The sequence below is a fragment of the Gouania willdenowi genome, chromosome 15 (genome assembly GCF_900634775.1).
Source record: "Gouania willdenowi chromosome 15, fGouWil2.1, whole genome shotgun sequence".
Taxonomy (NCBI): Eukaryota; Metazoa; Chordata; class Actinopteri; order Blenniiformes; family Gobiesocidae; genus Gouania; species Gouania willdenowi.
Window position 1 is genome coordinate 17248747 of NC_041058.1, and position 17811 is coordinate 17266557.

At 38.0% G+C, this 17811-nt stretch overlaps 1 protein-coding gene across 2 annotated transcripts; it reads left to right on the top strand.

The window, feature by feature from the left end:
* Positions 1–2352: 2352 nt before the first annotated feature.
* Positions 2353–15973, top strand: ppp1r21 (protein phosphatase 1, regulatory subunit 21). 2 transcript variants are annotated; one of them, XM_028468405.1, is made up of 22 exons: positions 2353–2884; positions 3784–3852; positions 4362–4511; positions 4659–4760; positions 4858–5022; positions 5120–5178; positions 5503–5597; positions 6312–6364; positions 6501–6650; positions 7131–7232; positions 7317–7405; positions 7484–7620; positions 7796–7888; positions 10104–10231; positions 10643–10792; positions 11029–11121; positions 12520–12780; positions 13101–13139; positions 13271–13387; positions 14295–14393; positions 14478–14606; positions 15662–15973. In XM_028468405.1, the coding sequence occupies exons 1-22, from the start codon at positions 2825–2827 to the stop codon at positions 15689–15691; spliced, it is 2370 nt and encodes a 789-aa protein (XP_028324206.1). In that variant the 5' UTR covers positions 2353–2824; the 3' UTR covers positions 15692–15973. The 2 variants fall into 2 exon arrangements, with proteins under 2 accessions (XP_028324206.1, XP_028324207.1); XM_028468406.1 differs by having other exon boundaries at positions 13104–13139.
* The last annotated feature ends 1838 nt before the right edge of the window (positions 15974–17811 follow it).

Sequence of the window (17811 nt, forward strand, 5' to 3'; positions counted from 1 at the left end):
TAAATAGATCAGTTTTTCCTCATGTACGTATGCTGTTGTTAACTATTGGACTCATTCTGAGTCATATCACTTGATTAATCATTTTCTAACATTCCACACTACAAAATAGGTAATAAAAGTGGGAAGTGTCTATTGATACGAAAACGTATCAGTTTTCCCAGGACTGTATGGGAACGTTTTCCAAACCTTTTAACACGGCAAATTCCACCTTTACATATATGAATAAAAGATCAACATTTTAGGGTATTTCCTGGGTTAGGGATAGGTTAGGATAGAGATATTGTTGGGGTTAGGGCTAAAATAAAAGGGTTAGCGGGGTTGTTAAAAATAAATATGAGCTAAAATAAAACTGACGGAACTTGAAGTCACGTGGTGCACCTGTCACATCACCGAAACTGGCCAATGAGGGGCGGAGCATATGAAAACTGGTAGTCTATTAGCCAAGGCCATAAAAGTATGTGGGATTTGTGCCGATATTGTATCTGATCGACTTTGGTATTGGCCAGTACCCAAGGATGCAATCCCTGTATCGTATCGGAAGTGAAACACATGTATCAGGTCAGCCTTAGACTCAGTAGATTGTAGGTTATTTTAGTTCATGAGTCCTGGATTAACAAATCCACTTTGTTTGTTTGTGTTGTGGCTGGCAGCCAGTTGTACATAGCACTCATTAATGTAAATTCCAGGGCGGTTCTAGTGATGGATGCGTGATCAAATGTGCTAACGACACTTCTCGATGTAAGTCAATTAGTCATGGAGGGCTCTGGGATGATCACGGTGACCCTGGACAAGGGCTCGTCTGACTAGCCTGAGGCCGACTGGCAGGGCCCTATTGTTCAATAGAGTCCTGTGTGTGTGGACTGAGAGAGGAGAGGAGGGGGTTTTACCCAAACTGACTGCCTCAATTCAGCTGGAAATCAGAGCAGCATCACCTCCCCCCCCTCCCTCCCACACGGCCCTAGCAACCACGCCACGCCGACAGTTTCCAGGCAACCAGACAATGCTGGAGCCGCTGGCTGTGGTGTGAGAGAGTTTGTGTTTTGTCTGTATATGTTTTTTTTTTTTTGTTTTTTTTTAAAGACAAGTAACAGTGAAACAGCAGCAGAGGAAGATGAGGAAAAAGTGATAGCTGAATGATGAAAATCTGCAGAGATTATTGTGGATTAGGTGAAATTAATCATGTAGGATTTGTGCTGTGATGGTTGCATTAGCAACATGTCATTTCACTTTGAGTCTAAATGAGGTCATGAGCGTTTTAGAGGAGAAAAAAAAAAATCACATGGACTATCTCTCCCTCTGCAGCTACCCCTCTGCAGGGGTTTCAAAGCTTCTTTTCTTTAGTTAGACCATCCACGAGCCAATCTATGATAGCTAGAATATGATTATGATTATTGATATTATTCAAACATATTTAGAATATTAGTTGTCATGGTTTAGATGAATTAGTTCTCCTCCAGACATCCACCAGACAGCAGCAGCTGATTCAGAAAAAAAGGACTTCACAAGCCAAGTTCCCAGATTTTTTACAAAAATAATTAATATAATCCTGCTGAGTGGTGAAGCCCTGTAGTTTCAGTCTAAAAATATTTGTGGCGTCTTATTATGCTGCTCAAATCAGCAAACGGAAATCTGTTTTTTGAGCGGCGTTACATTTTCATGAAGACATTATTAAGTTTCATAAACAATGATAAATCCAAGACAGGCTGTATGCATGGTCCTGTTATCAACTACCTCTGATTATGTTTGCTTATTCGGAGACTGGAAACTAGCCTGAAGTGTACTTTGCAACTATAGAAGTATAGATTTTATATTTTTATTTAATTTTCTGACAACTATGTAAGTAAAAAAATAAATATATATATATATATATATATATATATATATATATTTATTTTTTTTAAATTTTAGAATAAATCAGGGTCTATTTTCTTTTTCAATCATATAACAGAGACGCACATAATAACAAAACACTGAATATAGTACACAAATAAAGAAGCCGATATAAGGTAAATTTGTTTTCAAAAAAGACTGAAATCTTACAGAAATGATTTTTGTTTTGTTTGGAAAAAAAAATCAACATAAGTGAATTCATTGTTCTACAAATATAATAATAATAATAATAATAATAATAATAATAATAATAATAATAATAATAATAATAATAGTATTTGTTTTATCAGAAAATAAACACAATACAATGTAAAACCGTTTCAATCTGCTAAGAATATAATTTTGGGATGGATAAACTAATGTACCATGTATCAGTGTAGCTGCCTTCTATCTACCCACCAGTAGAGGGCGCTGTTTTCTGTCAGATGACCGCTTCTGTGTTTCCTGAACTCTGACCCTGAGCTCGTGCACAGACTCGGCTTTCTGTAATGACTGTTTTGACCATCAGCTGAGCAATGACACGATTCCTACCGATTAAATTATTTTAGGAATAATTTTTTTCGTCCTGCTGTAGCTGCTTCTTCGCGGTAGTTTGTTCGGAGCTTTCGCGACACCTGTCATATGATAACGAGCAAACGACTGTGTTCGGGATTGTTAGCTATCATCCAGACCGCTACAGAGCTAGCGGCGCTAGCCTGGTGTACAAATAATGAACAGCTAGCGTAGACCAACTAGTCCCCGAGCGTCATACCACTAATCTGGGTGTCATGGCAGTTTTTGGCGTTACAATGTGTCCGGGCTCGGAGCGGAGTTAGCAATCCGCGGCGTACCGTGACCTCCGCCTCTCTTCAGCCGAGAGTCTGTGTGAAGTCCGGGGCAAAGAGAGGCTAACCGGTGATCACAGCTAGCATTCGTGCTAACGTTACTAGCGACCATGGCTAACGTCACTGACCTGCAGGCAAAATACAGCAAGCTGGCACAGGAGTATTCAAAGGTAAAAAATACTGCTTTTATTTTGTTTATTGCACAGAACCAACAATTAGGTGATGCAACACTAAACTCAGCAGCTCCTCGGTGTTTGAACATGCATTCAAAAATACATTTAATATTTTAGATTTATTTTTATACTGTGTACTTTTATTTGTTGTTATTTTCCATCACTAAAAAGTTGGTTGTGTAACGTGCGATATTAGTATGTTTTCAACCCTCAAAACGTTTTCAAACAACCTATTAAATTATCAGATTGCCCCAATTAAAGTTATATAAATGAGATATGTATTGAATTTATTCTACAGCTCAGATCTGTGTTATAGTTTTTAACTAAAACAACTGTACAACTTAGTTTGTGCTGTGTCAGCTGACATCACATGGATTGTGGGGATGTTTCCTGTTTAACTTTGATTCCTCTGTTAGCCAACAACCATATCCTGCACAGAAAGGGCTGACTTAGCTCCCACAGGCAGTCCTAACTGGTTTAATGTAGTTAATATGTTATTAAAAAGAAAGGTGTGGTGTTGAGATAAAAAAAAAAATAAAATCATAGTATTTTATAGAATAAAACATGAATGAAAGCAGTGACTGACACAGTTAAAGTGTAGTCCGTCATGTGACTTGTTGATTTTTATCCCACTGATAATTTGCAATTTGAACTCTATTTTGTCATTTCAAATTCTGCTTTTTGCCAGATGTTTTTTTTTCTTCATGTGTATTGTTTATATCTTTCCTGCATAAGCAGCATCAATATTTCAAGAACACACCACTGCTACGTTAACCATAATCAGCCTCAGTATGATGTGAACTTCAGTTATAAAAGACATTTCAAATAATGTTATTTTCAATCAGAAAATAAAAAAAAACTAAAAAAAAACAACTTATTTCACTGTTTTTTTTCAGCTCCGTGCCCAAAACCAGGTGTTAAAGAAAGCAGTCGTGGATGAACAAGCCAACTCTAACTCTATGAAGGTAAGTCAAGCAAAAAAAAAAAAAAAGAAAATGTTTGATTGTATTTATTTTTTTGAAAATATAAAAACAAAAACAATACATATAAAAAAAGACAAAAAAACAAGATTATTTCTAAAACAAGTCAAAAACACAAAGTAAGAAGATTTCAATAAAACATTTACACGTAGTAAAAATCATGTCTGTGTACATTGTCAACACAATTAAAATCTTAACTGTATTTGGCAGCTTTATTCCATTTCCACCCTAAATATGTCAAACAGAAAAAAAAAAAAGTTTTTAGTCTAACTCATAAATCAATTGGTGAGTAAAGCATTTTATATATTTAGGATACAGAACCAGAATCTTCATTATGAAGAATGAGATGCTCGTTGAATTGCAAAGAAAATGTGTTGTCCAACCATATTTTTTTAAATGAACCTATCCAAGGTGAACAGGTCTATCAGATTTATCACTTAATAATATGATACAGTATTCATTAAGCCTGGTGTGAACTGATCTTATGATCTTAGGAGCAGTTGAAGCAGAGGGACCAGAGTCTGAGGAAACAGGAGCAGGAGATGGACAGCCTCAGCTTCAGGAACCAACAACTGGCCAAAAGAGTGGAGCTGCTACAAGAGGAACTGGCTGCTAGTGAAGCCACCAGAGGCAAAAGGGGGAAGGTGATCATGAGCTAACTTAGTGACTCACTGGCTGCACAGTCGGGTAGAGGAAACCGGGTGTAGTTAGTAGAGGCAGCTCATTTCAAAACATAATGATCCACTGTTGTAATAGAATGTTATAAACAAGTGTCTCTGTGCCTTCTGCAGAATAAAGGAGACTCTCCCTCTCAGCGTGTTTTACACACTCAGAGTGTGTTTGACGAGGATCTGCAGAAAAAAATAGAAGAAAATGAGCGACTTCATATTCAAGTAGGCAGCCTTGTTGTGATCATAGTGATGAATAGTTTTTAAATTAGAAATACAACATTTACATTTGGTACACGTTATGTGTAATTGCGTTCCTCAGTTTTACGAGGCAGACGAGCAGCACAAGAGGCAGGAAGCAGAGCTGCGCACTCGACTAGCCGAGCTGGAGAAAGACGCCACGGAGCACCAGGCTGTGGTGGACGGGATTACGTCAAAGTACGGGGAAACAATTGAGCGGCTGCAGAGCGACAAAGCACGACTCGAGGTGAGGAAATGTTTATAGTGAAGGATGTACGTGATGCAGTCAGTCAATCAGTTGTAAAAATGTGCAGTAACGTGTGTCTGACTTTCCTTTGCTTCAGGTAAAAGCACATACTCTGGAAAGGGAATCAAAAGAGTGCAGAATGCGAACAGATGAGTGGTAAATCTGCTTTTTTTAAATTAAAAAAATATGGCTACTTGTTACTGAACTTTGAAGGAACCATTATCCCTGAAAGTACCCCAAAAAAGCAACTGTTTTACAGGCTTTATATTGACCTTAATGACAGCGTTTCCCCCTTAATAATTAATTGCATAGCACCCCCCAATGGGTAGTTGCTGTATGTTTTCCTGCTTATCAGCCAATTTATAGACATGGTTGACAATTCTAGTCTACTGCAACAGCGTTACCTCTATAATACTATGTGATTTACTGAAATGTCATACAATAATGTGCAAACCACTCTTTTCTCTCTGTCTTCCTCAGTCAGCAGCAGTTGAGACGGTGTCAGTCAGAGCTTAACAGACATATGAAACAAAGCAGCAGCGTTATCCAGGAGAAAGTGCCCTTCAATGACACTAGTGAGTATCTAGAACATCTAGGGAAGTGGATTTACATTTAGGCCATGTACAATATATGAAGATAACCCAGTCAGTCACAGCAAGATTATCGCATTGATTCAAAAAAATGTCCAAATTGATTTTTTAATCATGTTTTTTTAAACAAAAAAATAATTTAATTGTGCCAACATGCATAGTACACGAACGCTCGGCCACTAGGTGTCAGTGAACCTCATCAGGCCTCGTTCAACTATCTCACTTTTTGCATTTTACCTTGGAAATTTATTGCACTTTATTTTCATAATACATTCTGGGCACTTTCATAGTACACATATTTATGTATGTGTAATATAGTAAGTATATAAGTAAATTTAAGAACTTAACAGCATCAGAATCTGTTATAGAAGCAAAAGTTCAACTTGTTTGAAAAATGTAATTTATATTTAGTTACTTTTAACTTTTCTTGCAAGTTTAAAAAAAATGAAATGAATTTTATTTCATAAGATTTTGCACTTGAATTGGTAAAATTTGTAATTATTGATATAGTGATATATCATATTTAGTATCGGGATTTATCGTATCATATCATCAGATTCATGGCAATGCACACCTCTACTGTACACGGTGTAATGCTGCACATAATTTGGACCATGTGAAACTGTTGATGGAAATCAGTGTAGAAGGAAAATGGTGAAGATTAAACTGTTCTTCTTTCTTTTCTTTCCAACTCTGCAGAATTCAGTGACTACAACAGCCTGAATGTGCCATCCCACAACAGAAGGCATCAGGTAAGTCACAGAGCAGACTTCTATCCAACAGTTTGTTGTTTATAGAAAAAAACATTGAGTTAAATACTTCATCTAAGGTTGATGTTAGTTCTGTTGCTACCAAAGATGCCAAAATGTTGTCTTTCTGTGGATTCAGCTGAAGTCTCGGGACGTGGCGGGCCAGGCTCTGAGCTTCATACAGGACTTGGTGGCTGCTCTGCTCAACTTTCATTCCTACACGGAGCAGAGAGTTCACATCTATCCACGGGATTCTTCCATTGAGCCCATCTCCCCACTCAACCAAAAGGCAAGGCTGCATTAATGAGAAAAAAAAAACTATATATTTACAATATCATTTAATATTGATAATAGGGATGCACCGGTACCACTTTTACCCCAAACTGTTACAATACTGATATTTGGGTATGAGTACCGGTTTTTATACCACAGTTTTCTTCTCTGCTCGTTACAACAAATATTTATATAATAGAAAAAAAGTAATTTTTAAATGACTATAAAACTGACTTTTCAAAGCAATTCCTGTTAAAATAGGTCCCCCTGGCGGCCAATCCCAGAAAATACAACAGAATCAATAGGCCAACATTCAAATTCATTAGATGCTATGAGTATCGGTTCCTGATATGGGTAAACTTTAACGAGTATGAGTATATTGGTGCCGTATTGGACCGATACCAGTATTGGTGCATCCCTTAATTTTACCCACCAATGAAATTACCAACTGGTTTTGCTTAAGTAGTAAACAGGCCTTTCTAATTGTTCTCAACAGTTTTCTCAGTATTTACATGAGAATGCAGCCTATGTGCGCCCCCTGGAAGACAGCTTCCTTCAACTATACCAAAGCATCACTGAAGACACCGTCACAGTACTGGTGAGTTTTGCTTAAATTCAGCTAAATATTCTTAAATACTGAATATACTAATGGTTGTTGTGTGTTTCTTTTGTTTTTTTAAAGGAGACTGTGGTCAAACTGAAGATTTTTGCCGATAATTTCTCCTCATACACCCACTTTCTACTCAGAATTCTGCCCTACCAGCTGAAAAGGTCAGTGCTTTGTGTGAGCGAGAGGGAGATAACTGTGGTGGAGGAGGCTGCGCTGATGGGTATCTCCTTTTATTCCAGCCTGGAAGAAGAGTGCGAGGCACCTCTTTGTACTGCTGCCCTTACTTTGAAAAACCAGGAGCTGCAATGTGACATCAAGAGTGTAACGTCCGTGTTTGAGAAACTGCAGAGCTACATTAACCTTTTGGCCTTACCTAGTAGGTTTAACCTGACATTTCAGCTTTTCTTTTCAAATCAATGTGTGTCTGGTATCTCAGGCTGCACAGCCGTGGGATTGTGTCCTATCCTTTGAGAGGATTTGTGATTTTCCTGATGAAACCTGTGTGTAGGTTGTGACTGACTTGTTTTACCAAAGTGTGTGATGTGTTCTAGGTGTGCGGCAGGATGCCATGCCTCAGACTAGCACCTCAGCAGTCTTCACTCAGCTGGCTGCTTGCCTACACAGTCTGCATGATGCCATTAAAGGTGAGCCTACAGCCAAACACAAGTAAGCTAAACATCTACCTCTACCAGGGTTGGGGTCAATTACATTTACAATTACAATTACATCTTCAATTATCCATGTTCAATTACAACTTAATCACAGTTACAGTGACCAGCATTTTTTCCACTTACAATTAAATTTGCAATGATTATTTCCCCTCTGAAAGTAAATTACAAATACATTCTTTATTACAATTAATCACAATTACTGAGCCTAAAATGATAATCCCATAAAACGTAACCTTCCTCTTGTGTTAGCTTTCTGTTAGCATATATTATGATAACCGGTCAGTTTTGACCCATGTCTTAAATCAGCTGTAACATGCACAAAAAATATGATCCCTATCATTTAATTTGTTTCTCGCTTGGTTACCTTGTTAGGCTTCCTAATCAATGAAAATATTGGTATTAATATTTTTCGCGTGGGCGTCTGAGCCTTTTCTCTGTCAGTATACCTCTTGATTTCAATTTATTTTTAAAGGAGACATATCATGCTTTTAAATCCTTCCTTTTTACATATAAATCATACAGTTGTGGTCTATATAAATCGGAACTGCAATGCTTTGGTCTGAATTCCTCATTATTATAGCTCCACAGGCCCCTTTTCTGATGTGCTTCTGAGAGCAACTCATTTTGGTGCGGTCTCTTTAAATGCAAATGAGACACTTCATACCCCGCCCCCTCTCCAGGTTGCAGAGGTGACACTCGGTTCAACTCCACCCTGTTCGGCCATTTTTGTAGTTTGATAGAAGAGATACGATTGTCTAGCGGCGCAGAAACTTTTTATTCAGAGGTTATTTACAAAATGTCAACAACAGAAGACTTGTCCATCCAGCCTTACATGTTCTAGCCAGAGTCGGACCCGGCGGAGCGAGATGAAAATGAAGATGATGAACCTGCAGAACCCTAACAAGTGAGCTAACACAAGCACCGAGCTAACGCTAGCGCCAAGCTAACGTCACAAAATGCATTTTAATACAGTCTTTTCTGAGACAAAAATGGCAAAATGAAATGATTAATGAAAACTTTAGACTTAAATTAAATCACGTAGGCCATATCATCAAGGATCTAAAATGAGCACACAGCGCTAACATATGAAGAAGGTGCAAATGCTAATGCTTACAAAACAATGACAGGGATGTCTTATCACACTTTTTAGCGTTATTTACAGCTTACCGCAGTGCTCTGTTCGTCGTCTCCAAAGATAGAAGGAATTGAACCCTCAATCAGACGAAGTCTTTCTGCAAATCCTTCTTTATACTGGCGAAGCAGTCATCCTTGAAGTGCTGCGTGCACACCAAAATGACCTTACCCACAGATGTGATTATATTTCCATAAAAAATAAAACTCAACCAGGCACTTCAAAAAGGTTCGGTGTAATGAAGCGTGTGGGTTACTACATCCAACAACCGAACATTTTGACTTATCCTCTCGTAGCTTTGGCATCCTTGAGCTTGGACTACAAAATAAAAGCGAGAAATAAAAATGGCGGATTGCTCGAAGTGTTGGGCCTGGAGTCGATGTCCTAATTTGGCAGTTCTGCTGCAAATACTGTGACGTCATTGTTCAAAAAACGTAATAGAGAATCGAAAAATCGAAACAGATTGAAAAATATGACCAAAACAGAATATAAAGATATCAACGGGGCACCTGAAGAGACTAATTTGAACTTTTCTGTACTTCTAAACACTCTAAATATACAACAAAAAGCATTTAAGGGCTAAAAAAGTGGATTTAGCATGATCTGTCTCCTTTAACGTTAAATTGACCCTTAAGAGAACTGACAGTTAGTGGGAAAAGTAGATATGAAACACATTTTAATAATTGTTAGCTACGTATGTGTAAACCATAGAACTGTAACACGGTTCCCCAGTTTTGCATTTTACGTTTAATTATATTGTAATGTACAGTTTTTGTAGAAATTCCATGAAATTCTATAGAATTACAATTACAAGGTAAATTATCTGAACTCAATTACATCTCAAATATATTTACAACAATAACATGTTTTTTTCAATTACTCCATAACTGTAATTGACTATCAATTACGCGATTACAATTATAAATGACCCTGATCTCTACCACAGCTGCTTTGTAGTTCATAGAAATACTGCATCACCCAAGGTAACTGGAACACTGATTAATGAAATGTAACCTATTTGGTTGTGTGTGTGTGTGTGTGTGTATGTGTGTGTAGAGATGTCTAAGCATTACAACCAGAAGGGCAACATTGAGCAGGAACTTCCCACTGTCACGGAAAAGCTCTGCACCACGACTGAGTGCCTCCTTGGATCCTTGGGTTCACTGACCATCAGCACTGGCAAAGTATGACCAACAGGGGGCGGGGTTCTCTCCATCTGTGTAGAAGCGGCTCAGGATTCTTTTGTGACATGCAGGATTAAATACCTGAGTGTTTAATACACATGGTTGCATTTTTATTATATCACTAAGCAGCTGGATTCATGTGTTCTGTAATGAGAAGTTCACCGAGATCAGTTTGTACAGCTTCTCTTTCAAACAGAGCGATAAAGGATTTTTCTTGGTAATCAATGGAATTGTTGGATGAGCTCAGTTTACTGATTGCAGCATTAAATAACACTGGTCTAGAGTTTTGAGAACAAGTGCTGAGAGATTTCCGTCTGAAAACATTTCTTTGGGTTAAAAAAAGCTTCTGAATGTATGCGTTTATTTAACCTCCAACAACATAAATGACAAAGACACAATACTCCGTTACAGATCGCCACTTTCTTCAGCAACAACTTGGACTTCTTCACATCATCGGGCTACAGTCAGAGAGGGAGCGCACTCGCCCTCAGCCCTTTGCAAGCAGAGAGTATGCTGACTAACAAAAAGAAGGCAGCAGCTTATATGAATGCTGTCAAAAAGGTTAGTGTGTTTTGAAAGTCTGCAGCTCTAAATTCTTACAATTAGAAGCACTAAGGTGTTATTATTTCCAACCATTTGGAAAACAAAAATGCACAAAGCTTTTTAAGCCCACTCATTAACTCTTTTATTTCTTCTTTTGGCTATTTTACTTTAAAAATAACTTTTAACTTAAGGTCTGTACAAATAAAGTAAATAAATGTGTCAACAAACTTCAGTTATATTTCTTTTTCTTACAGGTGAGGCCACAGTCTGTTCCCTACAAAGAAGCCCTCTCTAATCGTCGGGTACTTACCAGCTCCACTGAGAGTAGAGAAGGCCTCGCGCAGCAGGTAAACAATAGTTATTTGTAACAGAGCCATATTTAAAGGGTACCTGTAGTGAATTGGTATTGCAAGTTCTAGCAAAAGATCATATTTAATTCTAGAGGTTTAGTCATGTTATTCTCTTTAAAAGTTCTTGTAGAGCCGCCAACATTTAACAAGACCACATTTAAGCGAACGATAGATGCTACAACAAACCAGCATAGAGATGGATTTTTAATCAATCTATAAGCAACTGGAGATGAGATAAACCAGTTTGGAGCAGGAGGTCGATGTGCCCCCGAGGAAATGTGGGTCAACTGGATCAATCTATTAGGGAATAGATTTTTAACTGCTGTCACAGTCCAGACCAACTGTCATTTGACACATATTTTAAAGCAACATTACACATTCCTGATCTTTGGAATTTATAGCAGTGCCGCTTTGTTGGTTAGAAATCAAAATTCACAGTACTTACGGTAATAAATATGGAGACTGCTTACAATGAACTTAAAGTAGAGCTTAGTTTAACATTAACCCTAAACTTAGATTTATCCCATTGTAAACAAAGCAACTCAGTTTACTGGGAAGATATGTTCAAATTAATGTCATAATTAGCAAACAGACGTGTTTGGGTTGGAAAGTGAAGTGTGACATGTTTAGCTGCTCAAACATTCTCTCAATTTTGTCACAGGCTGGTCTGTCAGGGATTTTAAGGAGGGATCATGCAAATTTGTCTAAAAGCATGAAGTTTGGCACACTTATAGTTAGGTCAGGCTTCTATGTTGTAAAATAAGGACAATTTTGTCATGTTAAATATACCAAATGTTAAATATTCACAGGTGGCCATATTGGATTTTATTGGATCATTGGATCATATTTAGAATCCCTAAGGTCCCAAACCTTAGAAAAGTGTTTTTGACTTTAATTATGTGACTTTTGGTTGGTTAGTAACAGAAAAACCTGTTTTTGGTTGGCTGCCATTTTGACTTGACTAATATGGCGACCTCATTGAGAATTAGCTCCAGCTCCCAGCAGCTTTGAATTCAGCAGATCAAACACTATAAGTGTGCCACATTTGAATATTATATTTGATAGTTGCTCTTCAGGGTCTGGGTGTGAGAAAACATAATGTTTGGCGTGTGGATCAGTTTTTTTCAGGACTGTATGAAACACACTAAACTTAACTTCAGTTTGAGACTTTCACAGATAATGTTTGTCCTGTAGATTTTTTGGAAAAGCATCAAGAAAAGCCAAAACAGGAAATTTTAACTGGCTCTTCATTTCTAATTTCTGTGAATTTTAGTCGGCATTAGTGTGTAACTTCTGTCGTGTCTTCTGTTTTTGTTTCACTTATTGATTGTTGATAATCAGCCAATCTTTGCAGAGTCCTTGCTTCTTAATCCATAAATCTTTTGGCTTCTTCAGGTGCAGCAGAGCCTGGACAAGATTGGCCGTCTGGAGCAGGAAAAGGAGCACTGGCTCCTGGAGGCCCAGCTAGGGAAGGTGCGGCTGGAAAAAGAGAGTCAACGCATTGCAGACCTGGAAGCGCAGCTCGCAGCAGCTTTAGGGCAAAGTCCAAGCTCTCAGACAGCTGCTGCTGCTGCTGCTAGCATGCTAGCACAGAGCAGCGAGGAAGCAGAGAACGAGCTGAAGGCTACAGAGAAAGAGACGCTGTGCACCAGTCTGGTACGCTGACGCGATGAGCTGCTGTTCACTTTTAAACCCATGGCTCTAGTGTCTGATTTACTTCAACAAAGGGAGTATTAGCATCCTTTTTTCTGTTGCTCCCACTCTTAACAAGTTTGTGCATATCCAATGTGCTGATGCAGCAGAAAATCACAACACTGTTTCCTTCAGGCAGTGCATAGTTCACTGTTCTGTCACAACATGAACCGTCTGTTTTACTGTTGTTTTAGCCTTCATTCACTATGTTATTAAAGTCAGATGATGTCAACATTTGTATTTCTTAAACATCAGATTAATCATTGGATTTGTGTTTTTGTCAGCAGGTTGGTATGCTGTGCACTTCACCTTCAGTTGAGCATGTGAGTTTGTCACACACCTGAATACGTCACATGAAGAAGTCTTGCAATGGAATTGAAACCTAAAACACAAACTCCTAAACATTGCCCTGATGGATCTGCTGTTGTGGCTGAAGTTGTGTCTTTCTGAGCAGGCGGGGGATGAGGAGTCCCGGGAGAAGCTAATAAAGACTCACTACATGGCCAGAGTCGGAGAGCTCACCACCCAGCTGCAGATCTCAGACAGCAAAGCGGTGCACTTCCACTCAGAGGTGAAACTCTTGCTGGACAGTTTATCTCCCCAAAAAGCTTTTTGTAACAAAGAACTGACCTGACACTCACACACACACACACACACGATATGTTGGGCCGATACAGTATATGAAGTTTTTTCAAGATCGGCCATCGGCCAAAAAAAAAAAATACACCACCAGCCCTCCCTTAGGAAGGGACAGTAACACTTTATTACAGGGAGGATATAAAAATAAAGGGAAGTGTTACACCTAAGTGAGGGGGAAGGGAACAGGGAGGAGAGACTCAAGGTAGGAAATGGAAAGGGTGGGGAAGAGTTGATTATTGTAAAGTGAGAGTGAGATGTGATGATGTAGTTGTGCATATGGTGACAAGTGTGAAGCTTAGGTATAATGGCTGTGAACAGAGGGAAGGAGTGAGTGGTTATATCTAAAATAGGTATTTAGTTTAAACCCACTACTTGCACATTGTATATTGTTGTCATGCTTTACTGCTATTTACCCGTCCTGTACTTTTTGTTTTACTTGGTTGTGTACAGGTATATTTAAAGTTCAATAAATGTTGAGTTATATTGGTGTATTTAATTTAATTTCTAGTATATACATTTACATCATATGAGTGTTTCAATTGTCTTTCATAATCAATGTGCTTCCAAAATGGGCTTTAGATATCAGCTGAATTTTTTTTTTTGTTTTAATCGGTATCAGCATCGGCCTTTGAAAATCCCATAACAATCAACCTCTAATCAATTGTACCCGTCAAATTAGGAAAAGTCATGAATTATCTTTCGAATGATTAACATTGAATGGGGTCAAATTGACCCCAAGGGTAATAGGAGGTTAAAAAAAAACTATTACTAATTATCTTACAGTTCTCTACTGTGTTTGATTAGGGATGCAGTAATAATTAATTTTCCTTTCTCTGTAGTGTCGAGCGTTGGCTAAAAGGTTAACCATTGCAGAAAAATCCAGGGAGACTCTGAGTGAGGAGGTCAAACACGCTAATCAGAACGTCACACGCCTACAGGTGAGGGTTTTCTGCTGAAACGTTCGCTTCCTGCTGACTTTTCACACATTCAGATCGTGACAGTATTCTGTTCGTCTCCTTCAGGATGAATTGACTACGACTAAGAGGAGCTACGAGGACCAGCTTAGCATGATGAGCGACCATCTTTGTAGCATGAACGAGACCTTGAGCAAGCAGCGAGAGGAAATCGACACACTCAAACTAGGCAGCAAGGTGAAGCCTTTTTATAGTTTGCCTTTTACTTCTTTTATATTGGGTTTGTCTGTGTATTACAGGGTTCCTGTGGATTCTTAAGAAGGCTTAAAAGGCATTCAGGAATCTAAAAATAAGGCCTTAATTGTGATTATGATTATGATTTTATGATTTTAATTAGTCTCACATTTCAAAATAAATGGTAACATTTATTTTGAAAAGAATATATACTTTACCGTAACGTTGCACAATCTCGACTGCGGAACCAACTACTAAACAGTGACGTGGTTGCTGCGGGACTCTGCAGATGTGCATCATGCTTGTAGCAACTTTCAACAACATGAGTAAATGTAAACAAAGATTTTTTTTAATGTTTTTTATATTTGTCTTGTTTTATAGATTTCTGGCAATTTTTGTAGTGATTTTTTTTTTTTGTTTTTTTGTGTAGTTTACTGACATTTTGTGTATTTTTGTGTGTTTATATTTTGGGCCGCCAGTTGCACATCTGCACTGGACCCTGGAAAAAATTGGCCCTAACCCTATGTAATTGATGTGGCATTTTTTTCCCCCCCAATTTTTGTTTACTGTAAAGTTGGTCTTAAATTTAATTTCAAATGGCATTAAAGAGTCTTGAATTGAATTTTAGTGAAGCTGTAGGAACCCTGTATTAGTTCTCATTAAGAAGCGTGAAGCACACCCAGGCAATGCGTGCAGTAAGAGATCACGTTTCTGTCAGATAGGAGTCGACGGTGCAGGTCACCCACAGTTTTGTGGTAGCTGTTGGATTTGATGTAAAAAGCACCTGTCGCACCATCTGAAGAAGTCATTAACCGGAGGGCGCTGTAAAAGCAAATGCCTGGGTTTCAGGCGCGCATGTTCCTGCATGCACGCACACAGCCGGCTGCATGCACTGAACCTGCAGGACAAAACACGTTTTTGCCCACAATGCCAAGTACTTGCCTCGACATGATTTGCTTTTACTGCTGTTGAAAGCAGCAAAAGAAATGTTTCCTGGATGTGGATGTCTCTTCTTTATTTTTATTATATCACTGTGACTTTTATTTCTTGTTTTATAGGGGAACACCAAAAAGAACAAAGGTCGCTAAATCCCAGGCTTCAATTGGCATCATAATAAACTGGAAGCTTGTGAGGATTGTCAGCAGAAAACCAACCTGCTCACCACTGGAGTCTAAGATACGTCGGTTATCAAACTAATGTGCAGATGAACATTTTACACTCTGTGACTGATTGTGAAGTTCTCAAACAGAACTGGCTTCATTTGAAAGTTTTCACAACACAATTGTTTATTTTTTACTCTCTCCACCTTTGTGTTCACCTGCAGTTGATGAAAACTAGCTTCTCTTAAACAGAGGAAGGAGGATAAACAGGTGAAGTTTGTAATACTTGCTGATTTTCAGACTGAAAGAACAAACTGTGTGTGTGTGTGTGTGTGTGTGTGTGTGCGTGTGAGCGAAAGATAATCCGCACTCCAAGGTGTGTTTGGTGGAGGCAAACAGAGCAAACGTTGGTGTGGCTGTTTGTGTACACATGGTCGTCCCACGGTATGACTGTGGCTCTATGCTTTACAAAATCAAAGTATTGTTTATCACTTGAGCTAAAGAACCTGTATGCTCACGAGAAGCATATTTCTCTTCTAGCATGTGCCCACAGGACTTCTGAGCAGAAGGGCATTAAACCGAAAAACCTGAAAGACAAACAGAATTTGAATAGATTTCTAATTTGGGGGGGAAGGTAATTCTGATTGGAGAAAAGAAGTTAGTGTGCACTGATGGCCTGTGTCTAATGAAACATTAAGGCAAGTTGGACTTTGTTGGTTTGTGTCGTTGTTTAAGCAGTAACCTTTTTTTTTTTTTTTTTTTTAATCTCAAAAGTAACATTGCTGTTCAGTCCGAAGCCTCTGACGCAAATGGATCAAAAGGGTTAATGTAAATATACACTCATTTGAAATAATGATGTAATTGTATAGTTTCTAATATATGTGCACACATACATGCGTTTACCTAGAGTTTACACACTTTTAAAAGAAGAAAAAAAAAAGAAGTTATCTGCCACTTTGTTTGTCTTTTCTCATTGTCGCCCAAAAAGCGAGATTACTGTTATAGAGGGATGGTCTCCAAGTCTCCACTATGATATGATTGCTGAAACATGTCTGTGGGCAGGTGACGTTTACAGGGATGTACAGCCTTCTCGGCATGTAGTAACAGGAGTTTTTTTTTTTTTTTTTAAAGCTAGGCTAAAGAAGCCCAGCCATGTTTCAGACATTTTATTTGCCAGTTCCCAGCAGTCAGCTGACCTTTGATCAGAAACATTTGCCAACAAATGTACCGGAGAAAGCTTGTATACTCACCATGTAAACCTGTTTAAAAGCACATGTAATGTGAACCCAGATTTTAAAAAGTGCTCATAATTTTGATGCAAATAAATTCAGATGAACTGTTTCTACTGTGAACAGTCAACACTGAAAATGTTAATCTCACATATTGTTATTGTGGAGTTAGATTGTTGAAGCTGTTATTTAAGACACCCTTTAACACGCCCTAACCATTGGGAAAATAGGGAGCACATTGCTGACAAAACAGTTTTTTTTCCTCTATGCAGTGAAGTCAGTTGTTTGGATAATGGTAATGGTGCTTTCAAGTGCTGAGTGTAGAATATGAGGAAAGATTAAACTGTTAAATAAATGCATTTTTGATATAATGTATGAAAATAAACAATTACCATTTCATCCATGAAGTGAGTAAGGAGTAAGTAAGTTTGTTAAAGGAAAAAAAAAAAAATTTGGACAATTTGTTGTGCCCAACTTTGTGGGAATAGTTTGATGTTTTTTTTTCCTTCTGGCTTCATACAAAAATCCCATTAACACATTTCTACTCCTAATAAATATGAAAACCTTCCACTAAGAAATGAAAAACCATCTTTGATAGACTTTAGTCATTGTTTGGTGGCACAATAAAAGTGAAGATGGTTATGTAAAATCAATGCACTATAAAAAAAAAGGCAAGATTTTACTATATATGATGCAAAATTCACACAATACATATTTTTTTAAAGCCTAAAGTTATGAATTCAAGTACAAATGTACATGTATGTGTAGTGGTGGCTTATAAAGGTCATGCATCTTGTCCATGATTGTTTCAGAGTTAAATAAATAATTTAAATTCAAACAAACACAAATATGTTGCAGTTTGATATAATACAAACTATT